Consider the following 14510-nt stretch of genomic DNA (forward strand, 5'->3'; position numbering starts at 1 on the left):
TTAAAATTTAGATTGCACCAATGATCAATAAACTGTCTAATGCAATGAAAATACTATTAAACGCTGTTACAAAAACCATTGTACAAAGCCGTGAATGTTTGCACATAGGTAATCGAATTTGGTTAGATTGAAGGTAAATGAAAAGAGCCGAAAGAAGACGCTTTATGATTGAAATTGGTTTTCGTTGATACATTTTCTTGATTGGAGCATAAGGCAAATCACAATAATACTGGAAATTCTTAGACTGAAAATTAATTTTAACAGACCTAATTTTATTCTTTATAACTAAATTAGTTTATCGAGATTCATCTATATAAATTAATTGTACTGAATAACTTATCAACACCTATCAAAAACCACGAAAGATAGAGGCAGGAAATATGGTACACACCTTCATAATCACCCAAGAGGCTCACGAAGGAACGGGTATCAATTATCTCAGAGTGTTTAGAATGTAATAGAAAAAGAATACATGAATATAGTGTACTGTTTTTCAATAGGAAATTGCGTGTGAAGCTGCGGGCAACTGCTATATATTTCCCCCAAAACTTTTAACTGATACTTTATAAGGGCTATTTATTGCTTATATCTAAAAGGGGAACACAATTCTAACTTCATTATTAGTCTATATTCTTACAATGGGTGACAAAGTACAATAAAAAATTAATACAATAATTAACTATGAGGAAAAAAGTTACATACAAATTCAGCACATACGTTAGATGTGATTATTTAATTAGTAGTAAAACAACAGAATTTAAATACTGAATTACTTTATGATTGCAGATGTCTCAGGATGTGGTACACCAGCTGCTCACTACCTCCAATACGAACTACCTGATGAGGTTCTGCTTACGATATTCAGCTATCTGCTGGAACAGGACCTCTGTCGTGTCAGTCAGGTCTGCAAGCGCTTCCATGGCATCTCCAATGACAACGAACTGTGGTGAGTGTTTCTATTTGGCAACTTTTAATGTCTTACAGCTCACACTGCCGTCAGTAGAAGTCTGTTCATAACATTCAGCTATCATGAACCATTTTTATAAACTTATTTATATTTTATATTGTAACATATTTAAATTTTTAGGTTAATACAGCAAACAGGTATAGCAATTTTAGTGGAGTTTATAAATATATACATGTTATGGTCAGGACAAAAATTTTACATCAATTAAAAGACTGTAAGCTGACATAAAAATTAATTAATTGAATAATAGTGTTTAAAATATTATAATAAATCATATTATCATAAGTACGGGTAAAAGAACCCAATATTATATGATACAACTAATTCTACATAATTATTGCAGGCTTAAAAAAGTAAAGTTGAGAAATCGTTTTTACAAGCTGATACATTACTATACCAAGTTGTGGTTATGTAATATGCCAATCATTTCATAATTTAATGAAAGACCTATTTTCATTCACTTTAACTTTTTAGGGTCCATAGGCGAACTCAGTCCGACATTTCTATCTCAACCGTTCTGGTCCAAGACCGGACTCTGTCTGACACCTGTTGTAACGTGTGAATATCTAACCAAAGTCATTCGGACTCATATTTGTTCGTTGTAACATCTATGTAGGTGTTGTGAAAGAGTTTTAAATGAACAGACACAAGTTATCTTCATGTGGTTTCACTTTGTGCATTATTACGAAGCGTAGTGTTTATTTTAAGCTGACCAATATCTTGTAGCGTCAGCTGCTGTTTGATTAAACATTTGTTTTGAATTATTTGTTTACTTAGGAATAGATAGATGTGTTATGATTATTTAGTTGTCTACTAATACACATGTAAAGTGGGTTTTCATTTTCAACTGAAATGGCGTCATCGAGCTGAGGCCATTGCTACCATCATACAGGGTGATACAAAATTGTTTTGCACAATGAAGACATTGAGGATGCACTGTTTTATTTTGATAGTGACGATGATATTGATCCTAATTTTGCTATTTTTGATGTGCAAAAAGTGTAGTAAGTGATTGTGATTTAGATGACAAGGCTGAACCCTTCAGCACCAGGTAGGGTTAGGGTTAGGTCCATGCAAACCTGGATTTTATCCTAAGTTGTGTTTGGACAAGTATCATACAACAAAAAACTACAAATTACTTAGGCCTAAGCCTAAATATAACTGTGGGATGATGTTTATATTTTGTAATTAGGTTCAAACAGTAAATTTTTTTTTAATTTTTAATTTTGTGTACTACTGTCAATAACCCATTGTTATAGTAACGACTTATTATTTTTTATTTTTTTTACCATTATACTGATATATTGAACAAGACCTCAAGTAATTTATGTAGGCCGAACAATGTTTCAAGTGGTCTACTTTATTTAAAGAGCACATAAACACTTCTACAGTTTATAAATGTAATTAGTACTACATTCTTTCATAAGCTAAAATGGAGGTATTTTACTGAATAAAATACATTGAACATACATTTTTATTTTCAAATGGCATGTTCATAGGCTATGAACTTAATTATCTAAGTATTTAGAACATGACTAATACTTCATATTCCTTACAGTTTTGACTCAGAAAGAAATAAAGTAGGTAAAAAAATGAAAAAAATGTATCTTTACTTTATAAAAAAAAATAATGGATACAAATTTTATTTTGCATTATTTAACTTTTAACAACAATGGTACGAGGTTCTTCCCAGAAAAAAATTTATCACAATTTATTGGTTTAGTGATTTATACATATGGGATATTGAAATATAGGCATATTCAGATGAAATTAATTAGACCTGGTGAGTCAACCCGGTGGGGAACAAATAGATCAGAAAAGGTTAAAAGTAGCTGTGCTACTGGTGTTGTCTTTTGAAGTATGAAAAAAAACAAACTATGTTTTCGTCTTTCTCTACTATACTCTGTTTATGGTTCCTGTTTTGTCATAATTGCTGGATGAGAAGGTCTGGCTCAATGTTATTCTTCAAATGTCAGCTTCAAATTCTTCTTCAATCTCTATAAACGTCATTACAAAAAATATCCTCTTTAGTGAATTGGATGGCATGATTTCTATCAGGATTTTCAGAATCCAACTCTCATCAGGCTCTGAGCATGATGCATATTTGTGAAACAGCTTTAATATATGTTATCAGTCTGTTCCTTAGCTTACTCCTTGGCCCTAGCTTTATGTTTTCACAGTTTGTTAATCTCCTTGAATATTTGACAATACATTAAATGCAGGTACCATTTTTGTTCTATTGTTAATCTAAGTGTATTGCACACTCAATGAAATACTTCTTTATGGTTATGATGTCCTCCTATTCAGGAAATTAAATTCTTTGCAAAATTGCAGAGCTACTCATAAAGAAGTAATTCCTAAAATTAATTAAACATGCAAAGATTTGTAACCTGAAATTTTGGTATGCCGTTCAGTACAACCATTCGTTAAAGTTACTATTTCATGAATTTCATCACACAAGATTTCAAGGATTTTATCTCATCTTTAGGAGTTTTAAGATCATAATGTTTTGGCTTAGTTATTGACTAATAGCTAAGGATTGATATATTAGCTAATTTTTTAGGTATTGACTTCATATTCTACACTAACAACCTTTCATTAGTGTAGAAACAGAAATTCAAAAACTTGATAATGAAAAGGGTATTTAACTTCTAGTACTTTATTTATCTGGATTCTGAGGACAAGACAGCTCCCATAAGGCAAGCAGTGCACCAGTCATGTTTAAATATGCAATCCTCTATTTTTCCTGAACACTTATTGTGCAAAGGGAAAAAGGAGAGAAAAGAGAAGTGAACAAGGATCATATGCCAAGCACACACACAGTGTTGATGGTGTGTTAAATACTTTTCTATTATACCAAATGGAATGGCAGGAAATTTAGATGCTTTGATTGTCTTCTTTGAATATAAGTGAGCTCTACAAATAAATGATAAAAGATCTATTTATACTCCCCCTATCTTTCCCCATATAGGAAAACATTTCGTTCTTTTGGAATTTATTGAATCATTTGTAATTGCTATCAAATTATTACGTTTCCAATAAAATATTCTATCTGTAGGCAGCTATTAGTCATTATCTAGTACTGTGATAGTCAGAAAGTGATAATTTTCAGATATATTGTAAGTATGAACAAAAGATTCATCTCGTAGGTAAAAATATCACAACTTCCACTCATATCATTTATAAGTAATTAAGTATTATTAAGTAGTTAGTATAATTAAGGACTGTATTTTTGTGGATTCTGGGGTTATTTTGTTCTTTAGCAACAACACTGTTTCTATAATCTACCAAACCTTCTATTGTTTCTATAATATACAAAATCACACCAAACTAACTTCTAATGTTTTTATTCCGAACGAAAACAATCGCATTGATAGTTCATTTAAATAGAATCAATTGCTGATTATACTGCAACAGTACGGTTGAGCAAATAATTGATTTGTTTTAAATTATTTGTACCGTATGGTGCACAATCACGATTAAAGTAGTTGGTCTCTCTTCTGACCAACAAAGAACTTAATTATCCATATGTGTTATTTATGCTGTGTTTTGCATATAAATAACAGTTGAATGTTTAGTGGTACAATAAAGTGGATTTCATTGGTTTTTGTGTTGTGTATTATATCAATAGATCCTGGTATATGGGGCAGCAGTGAAGGTCTTATAGGCGGTATTCTTGTAGAGTTAATATAGTCACAAGATGTGTGATCTATGATTTGAACCTTGACCTCTCAGATTTGTATGATTTTTTGTTTATGTGTTCTACCCACAAGAAATAGTTAAAATCCAAAATTTCAAATTTTTTGGGCTTTTCGTTTTTGAGTTACAGGCATTTAAAAAGCAAAAAAATACAGTTTTCAGTCAATTTACGATTATTTAAAAATGACCTAGTTCCAAAACTATAGCACCTAGAGAGCTAAAATTTGTAGCATTCTCTTCCTCTTGAAATTCCCTTCAATTAGATGTATCACATGACTATGTTACATACATTTACAAATTTTCAAAAATATTCAAAAAACATTTTTTGAAATTCCTAAAATACGTTCCCTTGGATTTGATCAGGAAAAATATATGTATTGCTCATTATCATTGACTACATACATGCAAAGTTTCAGGATGGGGTGTAAATGGGTTCATATTTAAAACAATTTTTTCCTACTGGAATACCTGCCGGTTATGTGTGCGTGAGCTGCTTCTGGGCTACACATACTATTCTCGGGACATATGAAACTGATATGAACCTAAATTATTTAAATAGCATACCTTTTTAAGACTCTGTTTAGTTGAACTTTTTTAAAGTTATTTTGATAACTGCTAAAATCATTCCTTTAAAAATATATTTTTAAAGGGTTTTAAAACAAAAATAATAAAAAAAATATATATAATGAAAAATGTGTATATGCCTAACACCCACTTACCTATTGTTTGTTTGTCTTCTTTGCTCAAACATGAACCAATTTATTCTGTGACTGAAATACTAGGTTGTATCTTTTGCAGTTTTTTTTCTTTATTTAAAAATAACAATATAATAGTTATGTAGGCCACACATTCATGTTATTACTAACTCCTGTATTTTTTTAGAATTTTAAATATTTATGTAATGAAAGTATTTACATAGTACACGGTTACACTCTTTATTACTGATATGGGAACACTACTTTACATTAATTCTTCTTAATCTTGTGAGATTAAATTTCCATAGCTTTAGAAGAGCTCTTCATTTCTTCAGGTGTCAAAGAATATGTTCTTCCGGATGCTGTCGTTGGGTCCACTGTTTGCAAGAGCGTATTTCCTGGCACATCAAGTATATCTCTTGGCTGTGGAATAAAAAAAAGAATGTGCTGAACCTTTTGGGTGCAAAAAATTAATTTTTTGTAAATGTCATTAGTTTTCTTTTCAATGCACCCAAGCCACCAAGAGTCATCATATGCCACAGTCACAAATCCGCCATGAATTTTTTCCAAATCAGTTGGGGTTATTAGCTTTACGGTTGTCACACATTCAAAGGATCCAATTCAAAGCTAAAATAGTAAGGCTTGACATTAATTTGATTTTCTGTATGGGGTTAAAACGAATGAAACTTTTGTGTGCCTGTGATTGCTTTTACTTCACTATATCGAGGCAGCAACAATTCTTCGGTCTCTTGGTAGTCCTCTATCGTGGAGTACTGAAATCAATGCTTCTTATATTTGTCACAGCAAAATCATATAGTTGTTTAGGTGTGAGGGATTTGTTGGTCATACGGTCTTTGTAAGCTGGCTTTAGCAGCTAGCCGCTTAACAGTTCCGCCAAGGCCGTCGCATTCACTCTTGCATGGGATGTTGCGAAGAATTGCCACTCTGCCTCCACATTGAAATCTGCATTGTGTAAAACACAAGTTGTAGAAGTTTTTCTTTGTTCTTGTACTGTGCAGCGCTGCCGTCAGAAAAGTATGTGAACTTCTTGAGCGTAAAAAGGCAATCTTTCTTTTAAGACTTCTAAGAGTTTTTTCTGAAAGACGTAGTAGAAGGCTACTGTATTATGTTCTAAGCATTCTGAGATAAAAACATACTGTAAGTGTTTCAATTTTCCCTCCCATTTGTAATAAAATGATAAAAGGGTGCAAGGTGTTGCTTGGGATGTGGTCCAATGGAAGGATTGTATTTCATCTTGTACATCAAACGATAATTTTCAGCAAAATCACAATTTACTACCACGTGACCTTCAGTCAAATTTACCTTTATTTCACTGTAGTATTCTTTCTGTTGGTTGGCTATAAATGAATGAGTTTTGAGTTTCATAAGTTTTTCCAAAAAAATCATCAATAAAATCATCCGTACTTTTGACTACAGTTTCCATCAAACACCTATCCACAGTTACCCACCTTTTAAAGGTGACTTCATCAATCATTTCATCATTAAATGTGATAGTCAATAGTTCTTTTAATTTAGTAATACCAGGGCATTCTTTTACACACATCCATGTAACAATTGCTGAGAAGGTGGATTGTACATAATCTTGGCCAGGCAGGAAATGATACGATTTTAGAGTAGTTTCATCATCAAATTTCAAATCTTGCATTTTTGCTCCAATTCATCATCAGCTTAATGTTTTGGTGCAAGGTACATACACATACAGTGTGTGTCCCACTTTTCCCAGCCAAAATGCAGTTTTTTGGCTTTTTAAGTCACAAAATTTTGAGAAACCAATTTTGTTTTCTGGGAATTTTTCCTTGAACAACTGGTATATTTCACGCAAATTGGCCAAAAACCAATCTTTTTTTTATCTGGAGTTTTCCTTCTTTATTTCTGATTGTTACATAATCTTTTTTCCCTGGCATCAATCTGCTAACTTCATCAGAATTATAAAAAATTTTACAGATTCAGCGGTAACTTCATAAGAGTTCTTCCAGGTTTTGGGTTAGGGGTTGAAAGAATCCCTTTCTTGTACCAACTTTTTTAGCTGTTCTAGCCATGTAGTTTGTAACTTCAAATTCTTCAATTTTTTGACAAACTCCAGCTTTTAGGTAAAATAAAACAAAATTGGTATTTTTTCACTTCTTTATTTGTACTGGCAAATTTTTCTTTAAGCTGTTGCAACATCTCTATTTCTGACTCTTCAATAAGCTCAACAACTTCCTGTTGGCTTGACTCTGGCAATAAGTTCTTTTCTAAGCTAACTTTAATTTTATCCAATTTCTTTTTTGTGTAGCTAGGTACATTAAACTTTTTCTTCTTAAGGGGTGACTCGCCGATTAGTTCCAGTGATTTATTTAAATAATCTAAAGAGGATTGTGGATCAGTAAAAGATTCATCCAAATTTGAAGTTCCAGTAGTTTGCAAAACCTCTTCATCTGTCTTTTGTAAGAGTCATAAATCTTTTTTCCGACATGTATCACAAATTTTCATGCCACTAATAATTCCTAAATCTAAAGAAACACATCCAGTCTGTTACATTTCGTAGCGATTTTGCACACATTTTCTTATGTTTATCAGTTTTAAAAGGGTTGCAAACATTTTGTAGAAATAACTGCCCAGTTCTTTTGAGATGCCATTTTAGTTATAAAAAGTTCTTTTTTTTTAAATGCAAGTTAATATTATTAATATTTTTTTAACTAGAGAATTTTTTAGTTTAAAAAATGTTTTGCTAAATGTGTTTTATTTTGCTGTGTATGTATAATTATTTATAAATATTTGTAGAGGTAAGTACTGCTTCACATTATTATTTGCAATTTTATTGGCACCAATAAAAAAAACACACACCCAAATCACTTGTAACTATATACTGTACACTAAGATAAGTTTTAAAAACAGTATTAATGTACACTTTTTATAACTAAGACTGAACAAATAATAATACAAGATTAAAAATGTGCTGAGATGTTTACACAACCAAGACATTCAGGCAACTGGCTTGTCTGGTGCACTGAAAAGCAAGTTGTAACATGGAAAAACTACTGACTGATGGGCACAGCAAATCAAGTTGTGACATGAAAACAACTGACTGGGCACTGCAAAGCAAGTTGTCATTTCAGGTTGCCACATGTTTCTCTATGAATGCATTTTGGCATGTGGCTGGTTTTATACACAAATTCATAATAATATATATTATTATAAACTATATATATATATATATATATATATATATATATATATATATATATATATAAAATTACATGTACAAGCCTATATATTTTTCATTTTTGTACTTGCTATTTATTATATTTTACAATGTTGTTAAAAGTTTGTTAAAGGAATTATTTTTCAGAAACCAAGTTCAATTAAACAGAGTCTTAAAAAGGTATGCTATTTAAATAATTTAGGTTCATATCAGTTTCATATGGTCCCGAGAATAGTATGTGTAGCAGAAGCAGCTCACGCACACATAACCGGCAGGTATTCCAGTAGGAAAAAATTGTTTTAAATATGAACCCATTTACACCCCATCCTGAAACTTTGCATGTATGTAGTCAATGATAATAATGGGCAATACATATATTTTTCCTGATCAAATCCAAGGGAACGTATTTTAGGAATTTCAAAAAAATGTTTTTTGAATATTTTTGAAAATTTGTAAATGTATGTAACATAGTCATGTGATACATCTAATTGAAGGGAATTTCAAGAGGAAGAGAATGCTACAAAATTTTAGCTCTCTAGTTGCTATAGTTTTGGAACTAGGTCATTTTTAAATAATCGTAAATTGACTGAAAACTGTATTTTTTTTGGCTTTTTTAAATGCCTGTAACTCAATACGAAATGCCCAAAAAATTTGAAATTTTGGGATTTTAACTATTTCTTGTGGGTAGAACACTCATAAACAAAACATCATACAAATCTGAGAGGTCAAGGTTCAGACCATTGGTTGATTTGGTATGGAATGACCCATCTATATAAATTATAATTCTTTAGGTCTTTTGATATTTGTAATTCGAAATTTACAGGATTTTGTCTTACAAATGAAAACTTTTAACAGATCTGGTTAGCCATTTTTATAATATTTTAGTTGACTTCATGTGAGAGATAAAGTCTTAAAAATGTTTAGAAATAATCATATGATTGATTAAGGCAAAAAATAACCTAATTAAGTTGTAGATGCCTCACTAATATACTATACAACATGTGAAATCACTCACTAACTCACATATACAAATTCTAACCTACTTCTCGATGGGCTAAAAACTTTAAATCCCTAGCACATAGGTCCCTTTTGTAGTGTAAACACTAGATAAATCTAAAGCCAGATTTAAAAAATTTTGGGTGAAATCTTTTGTTGGCCGTTACTCAGTAACAAAGCATTTCTGGACATAGAAAGTGCCGGCAACCCTACCTGAATGACCCTGTATTTGTAGCTCTTCATATTTATATGAATTAATTATTTATTAACAAAGCTTAATTAATACAAATCAATTAAACATATGATTACAATAATTAAAATGGACTAGTAATTTTTAAGATAGTAAATGGTTTAAATTGTTCTTTACTGCATACTGTTTCCATTAAAAATGTGTAAACCTATGTTACAGGAAAACACTATATCACAATGTGTACGAGTATGATCTGCCGCTGTTCAACCCTGCACAGTGTCGGTTTGAGTTTGTTCCGGCAGAAGAGAGTGAACACGCCAACCCATGGAAGGAGAGTTTCAGACATCTCTACCGTGGCGTGCACGTGAGACCAGGCTACCAGAACACACTGCACCAGGGTCGGCGCATTGCGCATTTTGACACAGTACAGGGTGCGCTTGAACACGTTGACAGTTTCGCTGGCAGTGCGCTCATTTTCCTCCATGCTGGTACCTATCGGGGCGAGTTTCTTGTCATCGATTCCGATGTTTCACTAATTGGTATGTACCGTAACCTCGATACTCAAACACAGTGAATGTAAGCAGTTGCTAAAAATAGAAAAAAGTATTTCAAAAGGTATGAAAAAATATAACATTCTACTGTGATGTTATTGGAAAAGAAATAAGTTGGTTTATCAAATTTAGCACAATTTAGAAAAACCTAGAAGGTAGACAATATCACTTGGTGGCCTCCCAACAAGCAGATCCAATAATCACTATACGATTTTCATATATATCTTTCCTCCTTTTAGAGATGAGCGAATTCAAAATTTTCAATTACAAATGTTAAAAAACTGATTCCCGTATTTCGAATCCTATTTTTAATCCTAAGTATGATTTAGCCAAAATTTGATTTCTGCAATTATTAAATCTTCAGAGAAATAGCTATATTTTAAAAACTAAGTCATTAATGTAAAATATTTGAAAAATTTCAAACCACTCCTAGTCATGATAAAAGTTATTAAGATATAAACATAATATACTTTATGTAGGAGGAAATATTTAGACAACTACAATAATTTGAGAAATAAACAAAAATTTAACACTCATCTTTTTGTTTTCCGTTGAGCAGATGACGTTCATGCATAGACGCAGCAGCTTTGCTGTACTGCATGAATATAAACAGAAAATAAGAACGGAAAGTAAAATATTATTGACAAAAGCATGATAATTTGTTAATTATAATATCTATCTATGGTTTTCATACACTAAGTAAACAAACAACCACGATTTTGCGATCAGAATCTAATTTGTGTAATGCCGACCAGCTGTCACATGTGAATAGACGCAGCAGACTTGTGGCGATGTAATTATGTAAATACAGAACTGCAAGCAAAATATGATGTATAAAACTAGAATAATTTTTACAGTCAATGGATTTTTATACAGAAAGTATAACAAAACCTCATTTTCAGGATCGGTAATAGGTATAATACCGATCAAGTTATTGTCCACGATTATATGCAGCACACTCGCTTCAGTATAAAAATGTAAATATAAAAAATATTAACTGCAAGCAAAATACTATTTATAAAAGTACTGAAATTCGTTAACTATGCTATCTATTTACAATTTTTCAAACACAAAGGACGTAAAAAAACACGTTTAGCGTTCAGTAATTTGTATACTGCTGATAATTAGTGACACAGCGAGTCTATGCAGGTTTGATTATCAAATTCCTTCAATCGATTCTTGAATCCAAATCTTTGTTGAAGATTCAGATGGTTCAAGATCGGCTTCACAAGTGTTGGGATTTTTCAATAGCAATGCACATATTGAATATTCATAGTGAAAAATGTGGGATTATTACAGATTGCCTGTTATAACAGCTCGATCCACATTGTGTCATAATCTTTATAAGGACAGTACTGTTAATATTTCAAGAGCTACAAAACTACCAAGGACGTTTTCAGTTAGTGTTTAAGACAAAGTATCTAAACTTCTTTCTCTTATTTTGTCTTGTTGTTCTAGGAGCTGCACCAGGAAATGTTGCAGAATCAGTTATTCTAGAGAGAGAATCAGAATCCACAGTGATGTTTGTGGAGGGTGCTAAGAACGCTTACGCCGGCCACTTGACGTTAAAGTTCTCGCCAGACGTAGCATCTAATGTTCCACACAACAAACATTACTGTCTAGAAGTTGGCGAGAATTGTAGTCCCACGATTGATCATTGTATCATCCGCAGCTCTTCAGTTGGTGGGTTAATTATGCATGTTATGCAAACTTCTAATTTAAGAACTTTTAGTACTTGACAAAATTAAAATTAGTTTTGTTATTTTGTCAACATGTAATATTTTACATGCATTGGGCATCTTAAAAAATCTATCTGCTACTAGATTGACAGTCTTTAATAAACTTTGTTGTATAGAGTGTATGATTACAATTTAAACCATTTTTTTAACCTCACTGTCTCACGCCATGACAGCTAAACAAATAGCAGGTCAGTGGTGTGTGCATTAGTTGATCACGCATCTTCTCCACAACATTTGTCATTGCTGAATTTAAGTAACCAGTTTGTGCTGAGCTGCAGAGACATAAACATGGCCTGTATTGATTTCCTGCCAAATGTGGATTGAGCAGTGTTATTCGTTTTCTGCAAGCAGAAGGGAATAGGGCAGCAGAAATCCCATCAGAGAATGTGCTGTGTTTATGTAAAAAACCACCATTATGAGTAATGGTGTTGTTCGTGAATGGTATTGAGGGTTTAGACTTCCACTGCCATTCAACGGATATCCGTTTTTAATTTTCGTTCCTTTAATGCCAATGAATGTATATTGCCATTAGTTGTAGCATAATAAATAATCGAGTATCGATGCAATTCAAGGTGATGAGTTGCCAAACACAGCACTGGTTTTTTAAATTGTTCAATGACAACAGAGTAATTTTAGAATGACGTTGCAGTTTTGGTCTTTGCAGAAAAATTAGTTCCACTCACTTCGCCCTTTCTCATTGTATTTGTGCATGGGTTTTATAATTCATACAAAATATTAGTATATCTCTTAGAAATTTAACTCAATTACTATTCTATATTATACGTAAAGTGTTTTGCATATAAATAACAGTTGAATGTTTAGTGGTACAATAAAGTGGATTTCATTGGTTTTTGTGTTGTGTAGTTAGGAGTGTATATAGGAACAGTAACCATATTATTTTAGCATTTAGGTATTTATAGCCTTATTTATGGGCTATAAATAAGTAAATTACATATTATTTATATAATATGTAATTTACTATTTGTGATTTTATAGACTAGTATACAACTTCAAGAAAATAGAGAAAAATTATGCTGTCTGAAGAGCTGAGGAACTGTTTGGAAGACCCTGGAATGTCTAAGATGTAAGCTCATTATTAGATTTAGACAGTATTGTTGACTTTTCTTCAGGAAGCAGTGAATATTAAAACTCCCCCACAGACTACGAGAGTGATGATTCTCGTAACTCTGGCCCAAATGTCCTCAGCTGCAGCCCCTCAACCTGTCTTCATCTCAACCGATGACTATCATCCCACCTCTGCCTCAGCTGCCTCAGAGTTCGACTCAGAATCTGAGGGATAGGAGGATGTAGGCCGCCCAGCCACCACAGCTCCTTGGATCAGGGTTTACACCAAACCTGAGCCAGACATAGAGATAGAAATTCAGATAAGAAACCTTGGCCTAAGTCACTGTCCCATCGAACACAAGCCACTTGAGTACTTCAAGTTGTTCTAGCTGATGGATTCCTCAGTGTTGTTGCTCAGGAAACTAACATTTATGCCGCAGAACTTATCCAGAAGAAGAGACGGCCAACAAGCTTGATGTTCCACTTCATGCACCATACCATGAGCCTAAAAAAAGGTTTGAGACTCTGAGCAGAATCATCCACTTGATATCTAGAAATGAGCCTTCCAAGGAGAGACCTGACCAAGATCCACGGGAGAAAATTTTCCCATTTCTAAATTCATTGCAAACGTTGCACTGCATTTGTAAGGCATTTTGTTCCAATTCAGAACCTTATTATAGACGAGAACATGATACGGATAAAGAATAGATGTAATTTTATTGTGTACATACCAATTAAGCGACATTCAAGGTATGGCATTAAGAAGTTTGAAATTGTTGATCCCCAGTTCATGTATGTTGTTTGTATTTCAGTGTACAACGGGAAGGACGTTTTTAGAACAGGCTGGCCCTTTCACCTAAAAGGTTTTGTAGGATATGTTTACGAGAGGAAGATGTCTTAATATCAATTTTTATGGACAATCTTTACGCTAAGCTCCCTTTAGCCCAAGAGCCTCTGGACAGGACAACTTTTTTGACAGCACCATCATTCAAAACTCAAAAGGCTTGCCAAAATCGTTGACTGATGTCAGATTGAATGTCATGGAGCCTTCTTACTACAGGAAAGGACAGGTCCATGTAGTAGGTTTTGAGTAAAAACCTAGAAGACTGTCTGAAACTCTCGTGGAAAAGAGATTGTAAAACCAATAGTCATCCAAAAATACAACCAAAACATGGTGGTGGAGGGGGGCGTTGTTGCAAAAGACAAGTCTCTCTACCATCTTTCCTGCACTAGGTTAACATCAAGGTATTGAAGAAAATATTCTTGAACTTGTTTGACACGTGCGTGTTGAATGCCTACGTATTGTACTAGACATGTTGCACAGTGCGAAGGTGTATGCCCTGTCATTGCAAGTAAGTTTATTGAAAGTCTAATAGTTGACTAAGTGCCCCCCGCTGCTGTCC

General features: G+C 32.9%; 1 protein-coding gene across 1 annotated transcript in view; it reads left to right on the plus strand.

Moving 5' to 3' along the window:
* Positions 1–14510, plus strand: part of LOC124352940 (F-box only protein 11) — a 72678-nt gene that overhangs the window by 23197 nt on the left and 34971 nt on the right. The window contains exons 3-5 of the mRNA XM_046802680.1: positions 787–946; positions 9972–10291; positions 11762–11986. Of these exons, the coding sequence (XP_046658636.1) occupies positions 787–946; positions 9972–10291; positions 11762–11986 (705 nt within the window). The remainder of the gene's footprint in view (positions 1–786; positions 947–9971; positions 10292–11761; positions 11987–14510) is intronic.

This window comes from Homalodisca vitripennis, chromosome 1, assembly GCF_021130785.1.
Source record: "Homalodisca vitripennis isolate AUS2020 chromosome 1, UT_GWSS_2.1, whole genome shotgun sequence".
Classification (NCBI taxonomy): domain Eukaryota; kingdom Metazoa; phylum Arthropoda; class Insecta; order Hemiptera; family Cicadellidae; genus Homalodisca; species Homalodisca vitripennis.